This window comes from Balearica regulorum, chromosome 10 (genome assembly GCF_011004875.1).
Source record: "Balearica regulorum gibbericeps isolate bBalReg1 chromosome 10, bBalReg1.pri, whole genome shotgun sequence".
NCBI lineage: Eukaryota > Metazoa > Chordata > Aves > Gruiformes > Gruidae > Balearica > Balearica regulorum.
Window position 1 is genome coordinate 653557 of NC_046193.1, and position 21816 is coordinate 675372.

The following is a 21816-nucleotide window of genomic DNA, read 5'->3' on the forward strand; positions in this document are numbered from 1 at the left end:
TGATTTAGCAGCAATATAGAGTTGAAGGGTCTTTGTTTTGGTGTGGATGAAAGGGAGCTTAGCAGACACAAAAATACTAACCTCATAATAGAACACAGTGCAGTAAATTCAAAGGCATATGTAAAGTAATGTTTTTTAAAATTTTTAAGGGGGGGGGCGGAACCCCAAACCCACCCATATTTGATATCTTATTCCATTGCAGTAGTTGAACAACTACAGACAAGTATATCAAGTTTTAAACCTGGTTTGAACAGAATCACTAGGATCAGTTGTTCTTAAAAGACCACATATGGAATACATTTGTATTTACGTAATATTTTTATTTATCACTGTAGGTTTTTGATCAATGACACAGATCTTTTAGGGGAAAATCACATTTTCAAATGATGCTCTTTGTTTTAGAAAATACATACAGTTCCTTTATGTTGCATATTAATTTGAAAATATTAATGTAACATTCCCAGTGTACCCTTGGTTGCATGCACTTAATTTCTAAGTGATCACAATTGAAAGATGGTCCAGACAGAGTTTGAATTACCAATTTGCCATTGTAATCCAGACCGTTGGTATCTATCACAGTCTCAAAGTGCTGCTTTTTGAATCAAAATTTCTTGCATACAAAGTTTTAAATATATGCTGCTTTTTAACTCTGATTTTTTTTTTTTTTCTTTCAACTGTTGCCATTTTGTAGTTTCACCAGTGATAATTAAAGAATGGGCTGCTTACAAAGGAAAATCTCCTCAAACCCCTGAGCTGGTGGAAGCACTTGCATTCAGGGAGTGGACCTGTCCCAATCTGAAGAAGCTGTGGCTGGGAAAAGCAGTAGAAGACAAGAACCGAAGAATGAGGGCATTTTTGGCCTGTATGAGATCAGATACACCAGCAATGCTCAATCCAACTAATGTGCCCACTCATCTTATGGTGCTCTGTTGTGTACTAAGGTCAGTGTTACCTTGAGGCAAAACAGAATGAAGGAAAGGTTTTGCTGTGTACTGTGACGCATTTGACTTTGTATTAAACCCCGAATATAGAAGTATTAATTCATATTTGCAACGTCACTCAGAGAAGGGGTTTGTTTCGTTTTTAGAACATGGCTGCTGTGAGTCTCTCCTCAGTCTCTAGAGGACTGAAGGGAGGAGAAAAAACATCTTGTGTTGCAGAGGCGCCACTGTAGCACTGGAATTAGTTTACCCTTACTCTGCTCTAGGCTTCAGCTTACTAAAACATAACATTTGGGGTCTCAGAGGCTGTGTTGGTGAAGTTAGAAAGCAAAAGAGAGAGTTCTTCAGAGAACAGCTGCATAGCGGCTTATCAGGATGCAAAGTTCACGTGAATGGTGCTCTGCCTGTCACATGTTAGATTCCGTCTTAGAATTGCTCATCTAGTCGAGACAACGATAAGCAGTGGCTGAAGTATTAATTCTGTACTTTGGCTTTTCAAAGAGAAAGGCACAGGGTCCAAAATACTTACCTGCTCAATTTTCAGATTGAATATTGACAGAAGAATTGAGAGATGGCTTACCTTTTTGGAAAGGGGTGATTATTTCAATGCAACTAGCTTACAAATCTGGCAGAATCCAAGGTTAGCATGTCACTCATTAAAAACTTTAAGCTATTTTTGAGAGTGATAAATGTAAATGTCTTCAGTTCTATTGTACTTTGTCTTCCCTTTTGACCACTAAACCCCCTTTCTTCTTCTCCTTATAAAGTAGTAAATATACAAAAACATAGTCCAAATGTTATCTTAGAGCAGAGCTCCTCATTTCATTTGGACAGTGTGTTTCTCTCCTGTGACATGTAGCATATATAAATTGTTCATTAAGACATGATGAACATACATAATTTCTGAGTAATATTTTATCTGGAAACTATGTTCACAAAGTCCTTTTACCATTAGTCTTTTTTTATAAAGACCATTAATCTTTCTATTATTTTATTTTGAGATGTATCAGAATCCACTTATGTTTTAAATTCTATTTTGGCGGCTTGTCCTCCCCTTCTTCACTGGAAGCAGGATTTGCACAAGTGATTTACAGTCAGTAGCTCTTCTATACGAATTTAAACAAATTTAAACTTCAAACTTATTTAGTGTTTGGGCCTTTTCAGCTACTCAAGTCTAGACAACAAAAAAGATTTTTTTTGTTGCTGCATTCTGGTGACTTCTGATCAAATGAAATATCACTCGATTTACCTGTTAAAGGAAGCTTCTGAATAATTATGGGCTTCCTCTGTAGGTATATGGTACAGTGGCCAGGCGTTCGTATACTTCGTCGCCAGGAACTTGATGCTTTTCTTGCTCAAGCGTTGTCTCCAAAGCTCTATGAACCTGACCAGCTTCAGGAACTCAAGGTAATTCTTAACTGTAACTTTCATAATTTAAGATATTTATTCCCACTTCATCCATATTGTTAACTGTATTGGGTGATGTTTGTGTGCCTGTCTCACTAAAAGCCTTGCATAATTACCTATACGCCAAAATATGAATCTAAGTGTTGCAAAGATTGATAATCAGTTCTGTTTCACTGGGTGGATAGATAACTAAAATCTTAAACTAAAATCTTAAACATATTCTGTACTGCAGAACCTTTTCTCACAATTTCTCAAGTAATTGTCTCTTGAAGTTTGAAACAAACGTGCTTCCATTGAAAAGATTTAAAAAAAAAAAAAAAAGACTTCTTCCTTGTGTAGCTGTTTTTAAATACTAACCTGGGTATTTTTTCATGATTCAGAATTCAAAAAGATTTTTGCAGCTAAGTGTAGAAACAGAGAGAGACTTACATAGTCTTGAATGGAAAAATGCAGCAGCCAAGAAGGGAAACCAGTTTATTAATCCTAACAGAATTGTAGAAATAATTATTGTGAGGATTTCAAAAGTTAGGATCACAAAGTTTCTGTTTTTTTCTAATACAGTAGTAGTATATGAAGTAAATACTGCTAGCTAATTGATAGAGTTGTTTAGTTGTGGTATCCTTATTGTAAATACAGAATGCCTATCAATCTGTGGAACATCGTCTTACTCTGGGGATTTCTCCGTTCAACCTTCATATGCTCACAGTGAAATTTCCTCTTCTAGACTTTGAGCTAAAATAGACAAGATTTGGTTTTTGCTTTTACCTTGTTTGCTGTTCAAAATTTGTTCAGAACCTCCTATGAAGTTCTATGAATAAAACAGTAGAATTTAGGAATTTAGTCTTTTTTTTTTTTTTTTAAATCAAACATTTTTCTGAATGGAAATAATGTTAGATGCGTATTTCTACATAATGTATCTTAAGCCAAATAGCGTATTTGATAACTGGAAGCTATATTGGGAGGTACAGGGAATGCACAGCTGGAAGTGATCCATCGTATCTCCTGTCTGCATTGATGTTCAACGTAGTGAAAGAGGTGGAATGCTGATCACCTCTTCATCATGCACCCTCATGTGGAAGAAGTCATTTCAGATAGTCTTTCAGGTACTGTAGAGCTTAAGTCAGGAAAGTCTAGTGACCAGTTCTGCTCCAGGCAGTGCCTGGATACATGCTGTCCTTAGTTAAATCAGCAAGGAGAAGGTCCTTCTTTCCCGAGTTTGTTCATATTCAGAGGGGCACAGACAAAAGCAGGAATCCTAGCACCACTCTTCTCAGAAGAAACAGTAATTAAGCTCACGCATATTTCAGTTATTAGGCTTTCCTAAGGAGTATTTTGCCACTAATATCAAGTCTGGAAGAGTGTTCTCAAAGCCAGCAAGTGACTGTTTCTCTTCTGTGGGTGCCAAGCAGAATCCGGCTTGCATTCCTGCATGTAGCGCCCTGGCAAGGACTTCTCAGCCTCAATCTATAAACCAAATCAATCTGCTTGTGGAAACCCAGCAGTTAGCCATAGAAGTACTAATAAATGTAAGGAGAAGACGACAACCAAATCCACTTTGGCATGTATTTGAACTTGTCACACAGCAAGTAGAGAATTTGCATGTTAGCAATTGTGATGGCAGAGTTAACAGAAAAACAAGATCCTCTTCCCATATACCAAAGAATGAATGCCAACAGCTCAAATAAATAAATAAATTAAATCCAACAGGAAGACATTTGGCCTTTCCCTTATTGCTGAAAAAGACGTAAAGAAGCACAGGATGAAGACAGCTATAACGAATGCCTCATGAGTTCATTCAAAGCTGCTTGTTTGCTTGAGCGCTCAGGACTGGATTGCTGCTGACATGGATTATGGACTCCTGAGAACAGCATTTTTGAGTGCTCCTTAATGTGGCTAATTCCTTAAAAGCACCCTAAATGTAGATGCTGTCCATCAGGAGAATCATTCAGGTGTTTCCTGGAACTCCTTTTCAAGGTGTTTGCTAGCTGTTCATACTGGAAGCCCTGTGTGCTCACTGCACCTTTCAGAAGCCCAGAGATTCTGGTCCAAAGTTGTCTGCATTGTACAAGGAGCAGTACTTTGTCTTCAGTGGAGCATGTGGCCAACTCACTCTGCCAGTGAGTTATCCTGTATCTTCAGAACAAATGTACGTAGCTCATCTGAGGTCACAGACATTGGGCTCGGCAGAGTAGCAGTGAAGAGCCTCTTAAAGTCTTGTGAGAACCACGAGAGCGTAGTTCAAGACGTTACCCCAAGCTCTCCTGAAGCTGAGTAGCTGTTCCTGTGGGTGTCAGTGGAAATTCAAGTGGCAGTTTTGTAGGCAAGGCTGGATGCATCAAGGAACAGCAGTCTATCAGCTGCTTCGTCTTCAGTGTCCATTTTCAAAACACGACACGATAAACAAATAGCATCTTGGGTAGAGATTTTGGCAAAGGTATCTATAACAGTTATCAAAGTCTTGCCTCTACCTTAAGATTTGATGCAAAGAAGAGGAAACCCCACTGTGAAAATTGCTGGTCTTAGAGATCTAAGGAAGGAATTCCCAGAGAAAATATTTTTTTCCATTCCAACACAAAATCAAAGGCAGAGACAAGACAAGGCAAGTGATAAACAGCACACAATAATTTGTTTAATAGAAATTGTTCTCCAAGCTTTATTTTTAAATTGTGCATGAGGAGTAATATGGATCGTTTCCATAAAATATGTTGGTTAACTGAAAGATGCAATATTTGATGCGATGTTGTTACTGTCTTCATATGAAGCAGCTGCTTCTCTTTTTGTTGAAGTCAGACAGAAAGAGCAGCTGAGTTTGAACCCAGCTGCATATCTGCAAAACAATCCGGATAGTCTTTTGGATCTTAAAGGTTCCTTATGCATAAGGAAGGTAATGTAGTTTAATTTTAAAATTTAATACCAAGGTCTTGAAAATGTTCCCAGGAAAGGGCTGATATTTTCAGAAGTATTTTAGAGAATACCAGTAGTGATATTTTCTTATTCCAGAGCTAAAAATATACTTGCTGCAAGCAAATCCTTTTTGCTTCCACCACCAGCTAGTATTCACTATTTAATTCTACCTTTGTGTGTCTGTCCTGCATCCTAAATTAAAGCTGTTGTATGCATAAACATTACTTCATTAATAAGAGACACGTTCTAACAGCAAAACCTGAATCAAGCTAATAGAAAATCCGTTATAAAGGAGTTGGAAGGGAGATGTGGTACGTGGGAAGAAAAATTGAATGCTAACATTGAGCTCGTTCCTGGAACTTTCTACAAAATACCTCAGAAGCACAAAATTATTTGAAGTAAATTTTTAATGACATTTTCTACTGCTAATTTCCTATAAGTGTCTTAAAAGCTTTTCCTTGCTGCAACATGCTTTAGCATTTTTTGAAAAACTCTGTACTGCGTATTTATCAATGATATTCATGCAGCTGAAGTATGCATCTTACACGTGCATACATGACACTACATGCCACAAATTAAAGACGAGTATTTTACTTAACTTTTTACTGACTTCTTGATAATGAATTGAGTTAAAACGTTAAAATATTACAAGTAATTTCCTGTGCTTTGTTGTTGAGGAAAATAGTTTTTTGGGTTTCTCTCTCACTTCTGGAGTGGATGGATGGGAAAGATAGCCTTCCTGAGTATTGCAAATGTTGCGTATACAGGCAATAGATTCTGGTGCATTCTTCTATTCAAACTGGCAATTATGTGTGAAAAGTCTGGATGACCTTTTAAAATTACTCTTTTCAAGAGTTTTGAAAACACTGTATCTATTGGAATAACTTTAAATTACATCTCATTATTACCTAACTAAATTTACTTTTTTTTTTTTTTTTTTAAAACAGATTGAGAATCTTGATCCCCGAGGAATTCAGCTGTCTGCTTTATTTATGAGTGGTGTCGATATGGCGCTTTTTGCAAACGATGCTTGCGGACAGCCAATTCCATGGGAGCACTGCTGTCCGTGGATGTATTTTGATGGAAAATTATTCCAGACCAAGCTCATCAAAGCAAGCCGGGAGAAAGTTCCGCTCATTGACCTCTGTGATGGTCAGGTGTGTAGTTTCACAAGTATGACAGAGTCTCAAGTGTGCCAGATTTTTGGAGACGTTAGGTGTGGTTGCTTTGTGAATCATGTAGTTCATGTATCATCCCTCTACTTTTAAAAGGGAAATATGAGGTCAATAGCAAATAGGTATTTTTCAGCTCTGTTTACTCTCCTACCTCTTGTCGATGACTGAGATGGCATTTTGGAAACTTGAATGCAGCTGTGATGTAACCATCTCTGCTCATTTGTTTGAGTACTGTCTGTTTGGGTCAAGCTAGCAAGGCTGTCACAAAGGACTAAGCTGCAGTGGTTTTACAGTGAAAGAAAATGTGTGATTTCTAACGTACTTTAGGGACTGTGAGGTTGTTCTTATGGTCCTTGAGCTCAACATCTTTTCACGTTTCTAACAACCATCTTAAAATACAAAGAATTAGGTTTTTGTTGTATCCAAATCGTGCAAAGTTACTATCTAACTATAAAAACAGGAAACTGATAAAAATCAACCATTTACTGAAGGACTAAAACTTTTTTTTTAATTATTTAACTTATTGGGAGGTATGAAATCTTAACAAAACAACTTCTTCTTACTTCTGACTCAAGGGAATAGATCATCGATTAAATATTGATGATGGCTCTGGTCCCTCTCAGGCTCGGTGACCTCCAGCCTGTAGCTGGAGCTCGGTAGCCTTAGCCTGTTTGCATAGACTTTGGTTTGCGGTCCGGATTTAGGATGATGATTCTGTTTAAAGTAAAGGGCTGCAGTAAGTGTTCAGGAGACTATAGACGGAGGTTTCTCTGTTCCTTTCTGGAAAACCTTTTTTAACTTGTAAACTGTTTCTCTGTCACCAACTTCCAAACTGTCTCAGTGTTTAGACTCCTATCTCTCTACCAGTATGTAAAGATCTTGTGAAAACTGAATTATCATTGAACTAGTAGTAGGTATGCAAGGCAGATTATTGTATTTTTTTTATGGAAGTTGTTTGCAATAGTTATCTACTCTTCCATTATTTCGCTTTCTTCTTTGAATTTGTTGTGTAAATGTAACTTTATACAGCTGAAATCAGAATTTTAACATCTCTCTGTGACCTTCTCTTTATTCGTAGGCTGAGCAGGCAGCCAAGGTTGAAAAGATGCGTCAGAGCATCCTAGAAGGATTAAATTTCTCCAGGCAGAACCATCCTCTCCCTTTCCCACCTCCACCTGCCATGCCTTTCTATCCAGCTTCTATGTATCCTCGACACTTTGGGCCAGTCCCACCACCTCAGGGCAGGGGGAGAGGCTTTGCTGGTAAGTAATGGGACAGCAGAGTGAAACATGTTGCTCCTGAAGCTTTACTTTGTCATACGGGTTCCCAAAGCTATGAACTGATTTGCTTGTTCAATTCCATAGGAAAAAATGCATAAAAGCGAGTGGTTGGCACGTGTTGTCATGTGCAATCACTGTATTTTGTTGTTACTTTTATTAGCTGTGGCCTATAGCAGTATGGAATGTGTTGTATTGCTGTGTATTTCCATCAGGATTTTTGGTAACTCTGCCAGATCAAAATATTTTTACCGCTATTGTATGAAAAAGAAAAAAGAGGAATGGATCAATACTGGATGACATGAAAAGGCTCTTATTTGCACTGTACATTGCTTCAAACAGTTTGTATTTATAAATACTAAGAATGCCTAAATTGATGGACACTGTTTAACTGCCAGGGTTGAAGACAACCTTTCCTCCTCCCCACCCCTCTGTATTTTGCTACAGTCATTTAACTGTTGGCACCCTTGAGTGTAAGTACTGACGTAACCATTCCAGGCTGATTCTAGAATTATTTCCTTTCTCAAAATCTCTCCAGTACCAAGGCCCATAGACGTATTGATCCTGGACATTGGGAGTAAGATGGTCTTGGGGTGCCACAACTGTAGCCGCCGGAGCTCATTGCCAAAAGTTTGTCGCAAACTTTTTGGTGCCCGTTACGTGGTAGAAGTCAGGGTGCCCGTTCCAAACCCAGGTTGGATGAGAGACCCGGTGCTCGCTGAGGCAGCAGGACATCTTTGGCCAGGGCTGCCTTGGCGGGGTGGCTTGCTCCCGCGCAGCATCTCCTGCTGACTGTGGAAGGGTGGAAGGAGGCAGCAGCGTCTCTGCTAGGGGCCTTCCCGGATGCCTGGCCCCCTCACAGCTTTTCCCCTGTCTCTCTTTACCTGGGTCTAACAGGAGTCTATGGCTTCGGAGGCCCTTATGGGGAAACAGTAGCCACAGGCGCTTACCGGGCCTTCCGGGTGGCGGCAGCGGCAGGACACTCCGGAGCCTTCTCTGGCAATGACAGCAACAGGACTAGCAAGTTTCAGGGCGGTAATTATACCCAAAACCCTTTTCTTAGAGCTTCTGGCAACGGCTTCCTTCACTTTATGGTTTGGTCTGAGGCTTTCCTACTGACTGCCAGTCTCCCTTTCTCCCTAACTCTCTCGGCTCTCCCTCCCTCGAGCCTGCCCAGGCTGCTGTCTGCTCTGCTCTCCCCAGGTCCCCGCCACAAGCCCCTCGGCGCCAGCCTCTCACACCTAGAGACCCTCCTCCCCACACAGGATAGCTGAAAAGCCTAACGAGACAGGCTGTCCCCTGCGCTGCAAAACGCAAGCGTGCAATCTGTAATCAGCTGAACTTTGCTTGGATGTATTAACAGTTATTTTCTAAAATTCGAGGGCAGTCGAAGTTTTCGCCAAAACAACCCAACGTAGAAACGACTGACTTCAGTGTTACTGCTAACCCATTTTTTGCTGGCATCGATGTCGGCCTGAACACAGGCGTGAGATTTACTTACCCACCTGTGTGCCCATTGCTCGTCTCCTGTACGAGGTGGGACAATGGAAACCCATTAATTCCAATCCCCCGTTTAGGACACAATTTTTCCCTATATTTAGCTCTTCTTTCTGGCCTCTGAGCTTTTATCCTAAGAGCAAACATCCCTCTAATGCTTCCTGTTGTGAGTAACTTTGCCCCCATAAACAATGTGCATTTGAAGCTGAAAGACTTGTACAGGGAAGTATGAACCTTTTTGAACTTAATTGGTAATTCAGTTCCTAGCGTATTAACGTTTGAAGACTAATCGCGGCTGCATAGATGCTGTGTTTTGTAACCCTTTCAGTGCTGATGGTCTTACCAGTAACATCTGGCTCAGTTGCACTTACCTAGATTTCTTAAAATACGTGTTAAGCCCCAGAGTTGATTTTTAAGGGCAAAACACAGGTATAAAGATGTCAGCAACTCAAATAGGAGATACATTCGTATTTTGGACAATTGCAATTTTAGCTGCTTTCTTGGTAGGGGAAGGATAAATGTACCTTTTACACCCAGATCAGTTTAAATGCTATATTTTTATAACAACTTAGTACAGATAATTCTGCCTAGCAAGTTGTTTATAGCAGTTATAATCTGTGTCTCTTACGTATAATCTTCAGATAGCTTGTAAAATTTCACTTCAGTTTCTTAATACGTATCTAAAGTATATTTTGAATTCCTGAAACTGAAGTACTCATGTCAGATGATTTTTCTTTTCAGAATTCATATCTATTTTTAAAAGGGGGGGGGGGGAGAAAGACTCCTGGAGTTACAATACTTCTGAAAGACAGCAAAATGAGAAATGATCTCCCAGTATCAAAAGGGGAAACTGTCTATGTGATGAAATCTGGGCAAACCAGTTTTCCACTCATTTGTAACTTTAATGTTATGATTGTGAAGATCAAGGTTTGGTTTTGCTTTTATGTGCAGGAGTCCAACCTATTCCTTCTCAGGGAGGGAAACTTGAAATTGCCGGCACTGTAGTCGGCCATTGGGCTGGAAGCAGACGCGGACGAGGGGGTAGAGGGCCATTTCCTCTGCAGGTCGTTTCCGTGGGAGGACCAGCGAGAGGGTAAGTGCAATCTTGTGGAACGTACTGTTCGTATGTGATGTGGTGATTGGGGAAAAAAGTACAGCAGGGAAAAGTTGGAGGCATTAGAAATTACATACAACACATTTTAGGACGCATTAGGTAAATGACTATTTACCCACTGACTATTCAAGAAAAGCATTTACATTCATTATTCATTGTAAGATAGTTTTAATCAGTTATTCAGATGAGTATAAGCATTTCTATGTGCAAATAAAACTCATACTCTGGTAGACAGATAGATACATACATAGACACACACTGGATTGTTTTGCCTGAGGAAATGACTTGGGAGCTTTCTCTTACGTGAAATCGGTAAATACATTATACCTGATCAAAACTATCACAGCACTCAATTACTTGCTTTGTCATGGTAGAACATTTATTAAGAAGTATGATAACATTTTTAATAACTTCATTATGTAATTCTTCTGTGAAGCAGAATACACCTGAAGGACATTTCTGGGTTTAGTAGTTCTCTGCTACAGTCATGATGGGAGATGTGCTTAAAAGAATATTAATTTCTTCAGCTCTTCCACTTCGTTTCACTACAGCTGAAATTGCAGGTGCACAACATTTCTGAAAAAGAAACAGTTTGTTGCAGAAATACCTAGTCCTTCACTTTTAAGATTATATTTTTTTTCCCATATGCTTAATTGTTCTGTGCATTACAGAACTGTCTGTGATCTTTGTTTAAGATTGTATCTGTTACAGGAGACAATCCCAAAGTAATGTGATTTCTCTATTATGTCCACCTTTAACTATATTAAAGGAATGGAGTACAGTAGGTATATTTATGCCATCTTGAGCCAGGAAGCAGGCTGAAAGAGTAAGTCTGACCTGTGTGAAGTCCTCTCTGTCCATTAATTAAATCAGATGTGCACTACACAGCACAGTGCTAAAGTCAGCAAGAGCTGTTGGAACGGCCGTCTTGTTGGACCGAGTGAGGAGATGGTTGGATCGGAAGCCCTGGGAGAATGGGAGCAGGGGGAGAAGCGGGAGCTGCTGGTCTGGGGACAGGGAGGGGTAAGAACAGCAGAAACAAAGATTGAAAAGTTCAGCAGCAGCAAACAGCATTGGTGTAAGAGCAGAGCTGACGCTTTAAGGGGAGCAAATCCAGGTAGGACTTTTAATTCTCTAGAATGAGACTCAGTTGCCAAAACATAAGCATCTAGTGCTGGTTTAGACATTTCAGACAACTGTCAGCAGGGTCCTTGAGACAGCTGGAGACAGGGGAATAAGCCAAGGTGTGTGATGAGGCACTAGGCTCCTTTGGGTATTTTAATCTTACTCCTTAGCTTCAGTGGACAAAATAACATTTTTCAGCATTTAAATGAGGTTAGTGTGTGGTTTTAAATTCTTGTGTTCATGGATCCTCATGAAAACCAGAATCTGGCTTGCTACAGAGCTTGTTACTTTTCTTCAGTTAAATGCGCTGCCTGCAGTTCCATTTGTAGAAAAGCTCCGGGTAATTTATGGTGTCATATTCAAAGGCACCCTGAGTGACGACCTGGAGACACCTTCAGGCTCAGGTCCAGCTTACCTTTGTACGTACTATTGACTTCCTTCACCAAATAGCAGTGCCTCCATCTTCTGAAGAAGCAAATCATGAATTTATGCAGAACCTTGGTAGCCAGGAACTAACACTGGCAAGTCCTGCATTGAGAGCCCTCCTTACCTGGGAAGCGGTCAAATCACTGGAAGGGTGGTAGTGCTCCTGCAAGTTGCTTTACAACAGAGAAGTGCTATTCTCCAATAGTAGCTTTTGAGTTAGGAGATAAAATATCTGGCATTTTCTTTCTGTCTTTGAGCAGTTAGGTTTGGGTGCAAGTTGTCACCTCAAAAAGACAGGAAGACTGTCAGTGCCAGATCTTCCTGTCTCCATCAAATCAGAACTGATGTTAAGTTCTTTACGTGTAGAGTTACTCAAATTAGTCAAAGAGGGAAAAACTACCACAGGCAGCTTATCTGTTGGTTGTGTTGGTACTAAAAATAAAACCTAGTAGGAAAACACTCTAATGTTAGCATTCTCTCTAAAGACAGGTATTTTAAAGATTGAGGTCCTTGTTGGCAAGCGCTGTTTTGTCCTAAAGAACACTCACACAGTACATTATCTGCAATTTATCACCTAGTCCTGCACGCTTCTACTTCATTTTTTATCTGTTTCAGCAGAGGCTTGTTTACGCCATTGTCTCATGTGTCTGTGTAACACAGAACTTGGATGTTCTTATTGTGTAAAACTATATCTGCTGCTTTTTATTGGCTTCGATCCATCGATACATTTAGTGTGATTTTCTGAGTAGGAAAAATCTTACTCAGTTCCCTGAAGGGTATGCTTTCACCTTGTAAAAAAGTTAGCAAATGGGGTAGGTAAGCCCTGTTAAAAGCTTTGAAAGAATGCAGTGAGAATTAAGTATAAAACACAGCTCTTTTGTCTTTTTATTCTTTGTTGTGGTTTTCAAATCCCAGTATTTAATTTCTTGTTGCTCAGTGTGGGAATTTGCAGTGCGTGTGGAAAGACTTGCATGGCGCACACAGATCAGTGTTGCTCCGCCGAGTCGGTTCAGTGTAATGTAGTTTTTGCAGCAGAGGAAGTAGGAGCAGTACAGAAGGGCTTACCTCCTCCTCAGGCGGGGTTTGTCCAGCTCGCAGGGCCCTTGCTGGTGTACGGGAATTGTCAGGTATGCGGAAGACGAGATAGAGTGGAATTGCAGCTGATAACGTGTTGCCAGACTGGCAAAAGGGGCGATTGCAGCCCCCGCGGCTTGGCACCGGGCTGGCTGCAGGCGCCGGCTCTAGAGGGGTCAGGCTTCGTGCTGGGACCCCCCGGCACTGGGCAGTGGATTGGGAGGAAAAGTAGAGCAATCCCGTGTTTCCAGTACAGAAAACAAACAGAATTTTTAGGTGAGAAGTAGTCCTTGACATAATGATAAGGAAGTTGAGCGTCTGCAATTGATGGCATTAAAATAGTTTTAGCTGAGTGAAAGTGTGTTTTGATCTGATCTAATCTTTATTGAAGCAAATCAAAAAGCCACCAACCTGCCGTGTGCTGGTTGGAAGCCTCCATTGGAAAGCATCCCAACTTGATAAATTGCTGCGTGTCAGATACGTCTGAAGCCTCTTTTTTACCCTCAGGTTCTTAGATAATTTTGTTACTCTCCCATCAAAACTGAAGCAATTTTGTATTTTGCCGTCCTTTCTTTTATCGGATTCCTTCTGTCTCGCATGTTTATATGTGGGAACTGTTACTAAATGGGAGAGGTGGCCTCATAAATGGTTCAGTTGCTTGCGTATTTTTTTAAGGTGAAAGTATTTTGAGCTCTGTTTTTTTAAAGCGCTGTAAGGATAATTTGACACTTTGAAAATGTTTCTGCAAAGCTTGAAAGTACTCATTTATTGTTCCCTGGAAGTGAAATACAGAAATAGTCATTTCATTGGTACAAAAACAAAAGGTTTGTTAGGTTTCGTACACTTGCAAGCAGTAGAACCCTGTAATTCTGAATTAGTTACTCATATTGCTTCTTTAAAGAAATGTAAATGTTAGTCACTAGACAGTAAAGCTGGAAACAAAATCTTCCAGCAAAATAAAATTTAAAGTAGTTTCAAACAAAGCTGATACGTATTTTTCTTTCTCCCTTTTCCTGAAAACTTGCAGGCGTCCTAGAGGAGTTATTTCCACTCCAGTGATAAGAACTTTTGGAAGAGGCGGAAGGTACTATGGGAGAGGTTATAAAAGCCAGGGAGCAATTCAGGTAATAAAGCCATGTGCCTGACTTCAAACCACTCTAGTTTACAGGCTAGTATGGTATGGACTTCCAGACCAGCTAATATTGACAAGCACAACTTTAAAAGATAAAAGTGTCTCTTGCAGCGAGCTTGGCTACGTGTTGAAGCTGTAAGCTGCACAGCCCGTGATGGATGACAGGCTAGCGGTGCATCTCAGTTATAGGCAAACTTTGGTTATAGACAGACGTGGAAGAATGCGTTTTGATACGAAGGCTGTGCCTACACAGCTCTAACCAGCCGTGGGAGTAGAAGAAAATTTAGGAACATGGGAGAAATACAAAGCCGAAACAAATTAGCCGTTTCTGCTCCCACCGCCACTCTTTCCCAGTTTCTTTTCTGGGACCACGGTCCAACCTCATGAAGAAAAATTAGCGGCAGTAGAAGGATCTTTGCTGTTCCATGGCTCCAAGTACAAGAACTTACTCTAAGCTTCTAGGAAGTAACCACCCAGTCTTTGCCCCCCTGAGCACAGTTTCATTTTCGGTGACAATGTATGAAGCGTCTGTGGATCGTGGGTTTGTCTTTTCCATAGATCCTTTAAATACAGCTGAAGCAAACCGCTGGTTTGTATTAGATGCCGATTGCTTCAGACTTATGTTTTCCTCCCTTTTCCATTGTTCTTGCTGCTATGCAGTTTTGAATGTTGATGCAAGTCCCGGTGGCAGTGGATGACTGGGTAGTAAATAGGTGGAAAACTTTCACAACAAATACATCATATGGATCTGCTATTTGTCGTGGAGACATTAGTATATAAGAGTAGGGGGTGTTTGCAGGTGGCAGACAGTAGGAGAAGGGATGTTCTCCAGTGGATAATGAAGCAACTATTAACTTCAAGTAAATCTTGCTGTGTTCTAGGTGTAAAAATTCAACTACTTCTCTTATTAAATTTCTCTCTATACAGATTATATATGTCTACAAATGTACCTATGTATTTAAAGCTTTACATCTTCAAGTAGAAGAGAAACCACTATGTTAATTAATAGTATCTAATTTTCAAGTACTTTAACCTATGAAATAAAGGAAGCCCTGAGAAGGAGCTCCCAAATATTCTGGGCTTACTACAGGTTTACCTGTAGTAAGTAAATTTACCTGTAGATAGTACCTGTAGGCGAATGGTAGATAGCATTGATAGACAGCAGGTTTGGGTATTCATATTTTAATTAATTACATGTCATTTGGATGGTAGATACTTGTGATCACAAGGATCTTGGTCTAAAAGAATTAAAATGCACATGGCAGGGAGAACTTGGGAAACGTAATGCATGACAAGTAGATTTTGACACCCAGTTACGATTAACTGGCCACAGCGTACGTCCCTGCCCTACAAACCTGGGCAGTTAAGGAAGGAGTGCCCATGGCGGGCCAGATTCAGACCAGGCGAGATCCTCCCGCAGGGGCTTTAATCATACTCGTTACGAGAGGATCTCAACACAGGTTGGAGAGTGACTGCAATAAGCGATTTGTATTTATCAAACATGAGACGTGCCTGGTTTTTTTCACAAGATGAGACTTTCCCCTCTTGATCTGGAAAGAAACAAAAGCATGTATCTAAACCTTAACACTTAGTACAGCCTGTGAGGAAGTACATTTACACAAGTGATAAATATTCATCATCCTCATACGCCAGTCATATACCTATGCAATGTTGCTGCAGAATTTTTTGTGATTTTCTGGAAAATGAGGTTTGTGATCCTGATGCTAGAGAACAACAGTTCTTACTCACCTGCAAAGTCTTTCAGCAATTCGGAAGAGTACTAACCGTGCTGTTTCTAGTATGTCAAAATTAAGATTATCACACTATGAATCTGTTTGCTGCCGTTTAAGGTTTATGAGATGTCCGTATCTTAAGTCATTTCTTAGTACTTGACTTTGTTAACAGCGTGACAGAGTACGTTGCTTCTTAGCAACCCAACCTACTTATTTTGTTTTGTTGTTAAAAGCCTGTTATGTTTCTGGAACACTAAGATTCATTGTTGCAGATACTTAAAAACTAAATATACGTTCTAATGCTGCATAAATCTGTTTTTTTTTATTGCTATACTCAGTCTTGTAAGATTCTACTATATGCTTTTCGTACGAAGTCACTCTCCTAATCTCAGAAGCATATAGCCTAGCGTAGATAATACTGCATGGTACTCTTGCACTTCTTTAAAAATTGTCTGAAAAAAGTTTTGGTTTGTATTTGAATAACATGTAATCCTATCATTAAATGCTAATGTCTATGAACCAAGAAGCAGAGTTAAGCTGTATATTGATTCTCAGTTTTGGGGTTTCCAGACGTTTATGTAGCTCTTCTTTCTGAAGCGTCAAAGCCAGGAAGGGCATTTTACCGCAGGAGCACCGGAAGGCATGGCTAGAAGGCGCTCCGAAATACTGAAAATCCTTTCTCCTCTCTGCCGTGCTGTTTATTTTGTATGCCGCTTCTTATTCCAGCAGCCCTTAATATTGGCTTGTGATACTTCTGCACACTGCATGCTGCCTATTAATAGTGTCTTTGTAACGGATTGTAAATATATCGCAGTGGTTCTTCAGTAATTTTCTTCTTTTTTTAAAAAATAGGGCAAACCTCCTTATGCTGCTTCAGCAGAAGAAGTAGCCAAAGAACTTAAGTCAAAATCAGAGGAATCTAAATCCTCAATTGTGTCTTCAGATGGATCCCTGGCTGAAAATGGAGTTGTGAATGAGGAAAAACCAGCTTCCCAGATGAATGGGAATACAGGAGACATCAGGGCTTCCAATCAGTCTGAAAGTGCCTTGAGTAATGACTCTAAAATGTGCAATACAAATCCTCACTTAAATGCACTAAATGCAGACAGTGTTTGCCATAAAGATGATGCTCTTGAGGCCACTGTCTTAAAAAAAGAAGAGTAAACTTATTTTTTATAGAGGGTGAAGGATGTTGGGAAGGGTCAGGATTAGGAATATCTGGAAAGAAAGAGAGCCTACAGTTACGTACATTTTTTCCTTTCCGTAAGAGAAAAATGAGGACTTTGGAAATTCGGATCCCTCTTTGATGTCAGAGATTTAAACAACACATTTTTAGTTTTAACCAGTTGTAGTCAAAATGCTACAATAAAACAAAAAAGAAAGAGAATGAAGAGCATTTGACTCCCGCACTTAAAATGAAGTATACATAAAGTTTAAACTGGTTATGACAAAAGCTTGTAGTTTTGTTTTTTGAAATATAAAGAAAACAAATTTTGGCAGTCTTTAAGTATATATAGCTTAAAATATAATTTTTAGTACTTGGCACCATATGTATGCCATTATATTTGATTTTGCATTACTGTGTCACAATAAAGCTTTCTTTAAGGCTTTGATTTCATGATTATGGGGGGAAAAAGGCACAACCACAGTTTTTTCTTTCTTAAATTTCATCACCGTTGATGTGGTTCTTTTGTGTTAAAATGTGCAAACTATCGAAACTAAAAATTATAGAGTAATATTGCAGTTCTGCTGATTTTAAATATACATCATACATACTTTACAAGCAAGTTAAATGGAGATAAACTTGAAATCATAGAAGATGCAAATGACCTTTCAAAATAAACACAATGTGTTCTGAAACTTTTTGTGACTAATACCATGCATCCGTGATCAATGAACTATGTGGTTTTGAATCAGACGTAGACCATTAGTACTACTATTTGAGCTAAACTTCTGCATGGTTCATAATTTTTAAAGTGTGTAGTTAATATTATGCATGTTATTGTCCTCTTTCTTCCATTCTTACAAGTACTGTGCCCATTTGCAAAACAAAAAGCTAATAATCAGTAATAGTCCTATAAAAGATGTTAACTATGTTTAGTCATTGACTGATCTTGCTCTAACCTTAAAATTTTGTGATTATTGACCTCTGTTGCATTTATTCTAAAACTTAAAAAAAAAAAATTATCTAGCCGTTTTGAATATCAACGTTACCCTGGTGTACTCATTGCTGTATGCATTATTGTTCTCTGTTGCTGTTTTATGCCTTCATATTAGCAAATATGAAATTCTGTGAAAAACAAAAAAAAAAAAAGCTTTGATCTTCAAAAAAAAAAAAGTACCCCCCTTCTGTAGCAGGAAACAAATGGCTTGTTCTTGAGAACTTTCCCATCAAGAATTTAGTATAAGCAAATATACCTGTATCATTTTGATGTTTTTGTTAGTGTTTCCAAACTTAATGTACTTCAAAATCAGAATCATTTCTTTATATTCGTTTTCATATAATTCTCCTGATGCTCTTCATCACACATTAGTGATCAGAAATGAGGTGTAATTCCCCATTCCCTGCCCGCAAGAGCTAAGTAGGTATCTTAATGTAAGTTGAAGGGAGTTCTGCCCCAACTCATGGATTGTGCAAGAATGAACTACTGTTGGGTTTGATTGGTTGTAGATGGATTGTGGTGTGGTGTATTTGAAGGCTATTGAATGCAACTTACAGTGCTTAATAAAAATCTTTATTCTTTTAGTATAAAATACTGTATGCCTTTTTTGTCAAATATTTTTTTAATTAACATGTTGTAAATAAAAGTTTTTCCTATGCCCAAATAAAGTGGTTGAGTTAGCAGACTGCATGATGTCCTCCCGGAGACGGAGAAGGAAAGCACAGCCTTTACCCGCGGCCGCTGTCGGGGATACCGCGCTGGTCGAGTAACGCAAACAATCAAATCCTTCCGATTTTACGCACCTTCTCCAGCTGTCCACGTTAAATGCAAGGTGGGTGATAAGGCGCAAGTAAGACAGAAATAACAGGCCGTTGTTTAAAGAAGAAAACAACAACGCCGGGTGCTTGCAGGGTTGAAATACGAAGTGACAGGCAATGCCTGGATCTCGGCCTGTCGCAGTTGAGGGCAAACGATTCTGTGACGCGGGAGGTTTCCCCACATCACGGGTCATGCTCACGTAATGTGAGGAGTTACAGATTTACACCTCGGTTGGTTTGGGGGCAGCTTTTTTGTCTGGGCGGGCCCTGACTGCTGGCTGTGTGTCTGAGCGTTCACCTGACGCGCGCTGCTGAGGACGGGCCCGAGCGGTTTGATCTCATGCTGTGCCGCCAGCTCCACGTGCTCGGTGTCGGTGCGGTTTACGCAGTGGCACGGCCGTGTCCCGCCCAGCCAGCTGGAGCGGAGTGGCGGTGCTGGTGTCACGGCGGTGCTGGTGTCACGGCGGTGCCGTCAGCCGGCCGGGGCTCCGCTGTTGAACTCTGGCGGATCCCTTCGCAGCCTGTGCTGATGCCATGTTGCTCACCCCGTGTTAGAGCCTGTCGGTTCTGGAAATACTATCCGACCTCTTGTTCTGATGGAGGTTCAAGGCGTCCATCACCCTTTTTCCCCGCAGCTGCTTTGCTGGCATAACTTGGGCACGGAATAAACGGTATCACTGAAAATAAACGTGCGCAGAGGTTTCACCGATGTGCCAGGTTCTGCGAGTGTAACGACTTTGCTCCTTTCCTCAGTGTAACTGCCAGCAAAACTTTCCATGGGCAGCCAAAGTGTGACTAGGATGTGAAAGTACAGCAAATTAACGAGCTCATCACCCCAGACGTAAGGTGCTGCATTTACCTTTTCCAGAAACTATGGCGAAAAGGTTTGGCGCGCATGACGTGTGTGTGCTTGGCCCGGAGCACGGATTTTCTTCATGGCCCGTTTAGGCCCTGCCATCGCCCCGGAGGGGCTGGGACCCGGCTGCTCGGGCAGAGACTGCGCTGGGGCGGGAGGAGGCCGAGCCTCGGGCTGGTGGTAGATGCTGGTGGAGGTAGTGGGGGGGGGACATCCTACAGGTACCGGAGCTCCCTGGTTCCCTGACTGGGACCATCAGGGTGAAACCCAGTTCAGCATCGGAGGATTGGGGCGGTGGGCGCTCTGGGCTGAGCGGGGACAGGGGAACCCAGCGCCTGTCGTGAACCTGCACCCCTCGGGGGTAAGCACGGGGCTGCCTGACTTCCTCCTGGCCTGAGGAGCTTCTGCAGGAGATGAGATGTGTTTCAAATTAATTTCATCCTCTTCCGAAGAGCTAAACTGACTCTGGCATCGGTGATCCTACGGAATGACCAGGCATCGCCTGCGCTTGCTCCTGAGGAACACCTTGTGCAGTGAGTTTACACACCAGCAAGTGTGCTGTTACGCACTGTGCTACACCGACCTTTCTAATGCGCTAATTAAAAGAGTTAGTTATTAAAAAACATTATTACCCACATGTAGGCAGGTTGCCTGCACCTCCTGTGAGAGCGCTGCGGGCTGCAGTTGGACCACAGCTCGGCCCCGGGCAAAGGGGTTGCTGCTGCCCACCTGCATTTTGCTGCCAGTTCCCTCTGCGCTCGCCTGCTGCCATCCAGGACGGGATGGGGATGGGGATGGGATGGGCATTGGGATTGGGATGGGGATGGGATGGGGAGGCAGGGGCTGCAGCTGCCCACCGTGCCTGGAACGTACCCAGGAACGGGGCGTTGGGCTTTCCAGGTGTTGCCTGGAGGGTTCCTGTGAGTGACCCAGACCGGGGCCTGGGGTGCCCAGCGGGGAGGCCGACGCTCCCCGCCCAGCGGCTGCGGACGGTGCGGGGGGCGATGGGGCTGCTCATTACCTGTAAAGGCCAGAGGGCTCTACGAGAAGTAAGCTTTTGTTATTTCCAAAGTGAAAACTGTACAAATGATGATGATGGCTTTCGGACATCTCGGCTTAGATCCGACCGATGCCTCGTTACCCATCTCCAAGACGAACAAGAGTTAAAGTGGGAGGATCGGCCGTTCGGGCGGGGGCGTGCGGCCACGCTGCCCTCCGTCCCACGCCAGCGGGCTGCGCTGTCAGCCGAGGGCAGAGAACCCAAACCTCACCGGGCCTGGCCTCGCTAATTGTTTAACTGTGTCGTTAACGACTAATGATGATCTATGTCTGCCGCAGTCAATCACTTTTAGTGCGTTTTTTACATCCAATCTTCAGCGAGTCCATAAAGGCGGGCAGGTGGGTAATTACTGACAGCGGAGAAGATTTAGGAGCCGGGGGGGGGGGGTCAGCGCAGCAGGGCCCAGCGCAGGCGTCCCAGGGCGCTTTTCGTTCTCAGCTCTCGCACGTTAAGTGCAGCGTTCTGTTCCGGACAGAGGAAAATGAGATTTCAGCGATCTGCTGGATGCTAAGCGGCCACGCAGCCCCCCTCCCCCCGGCGATGGCGAGCAGCGGGGGCGAGGAAGTGCCGCAACCATTTTATTTCCTGCGCTCGCTCGCGGTGGTTGTGCTGTTTAAGGCGGTGGTTGCGTCGCTGGATGGCTGCGTCACGGGCAAGGGGGGCGTAAGCCTGCCTGAGAGCAGCAGCTGCCGCGCTGCCTTCCGGATCCTCGTTAAAAAGTCTTGAAGGGGCGAGTTTGTCGGTTTGTGGAGAGCCCCGTGACCAGGAGCGTCCTGCAGCGACCGATGGCCCGGGGGGCTGCTCCTGTGCCCGTCAGTAAAAGGCTCCGATGAGCCCTCGGGAGCAGGGTCCTGGAGCGCAGGATGGAGCCCCAGCGCCCAGTCGCAGCGAGGACAAGGAACGGGATAGCACGACCATCGCTCCTGTGCTGCGAAGAGATGAAAAGCGAGACCGCGGGTGCATGTTTCAATGCAGTCGGTGCTTAAGAGCGTAATTATCCAGACCTGAGGCAGATTACAGCTCCCTCAGTGAAAGTCTGTATAATCCTTTTCACTGCACCGAAAGCCCATAAAACAACCAGCGCCGGGCCGGGCCGTCCCGCTGGGCAGGAGCCC

At 42.1% G+C, this 21816-nt stretch overlaps 1 protein-coding gene across 5 annotated transcripts in view; it reads left to right on the forward strand.

Annotated features, from left to right (window-relative positions):
• FAM120A (family with sequence similarity 120 member A) overlaps positions 1 to 18559 on the forward strand; it is a 53892-nt gene extending 35333 nt beyond the window's left edge. For 2 of the 5 annotated variants that reach the window (XM_075762644.1, XM_075762645.1), the window contains exons 11-18: positions 692 to 941; positions 2234 to 2348; positions 6200 to 6409; positions 7506 to 7689; positions 8602 to 8739; positions 10153 to 10294; positions 13968 to 14064; positions 16658 to 18559. In XM_075762644.1, the coding sequence (XP_075618759.1) occupies positions 692 to 941; positions 2234 to 2348; positions 6200 to 6409; positions 7506 to 7689; positions 8602 to 8739; positions 10153 to 10294; positions 13968 to 14064; positions 16658 to 16969 (1448 nt within the window). In that variant the 3' untranslated portion in view covers positions 16970 to 18559. The remainder of the gene's footprint in view (positions 1 to 691; positions 942 to 2233; positions 2349 to 6199; positions 6410 to 7505; positions 7690 to 8601; positions 8740 to 10152; positions 10295 to 13967; positions 14065 to 16657) is intronic. The other 3 variants (XM_075762646.1, XM_075762647.1, XM_075762648.1) reach the window with 2 other exon arrangements.
• The last annotated feature ends 3257 nt before the right edge of the window (positions 18560 to 21816 follow it).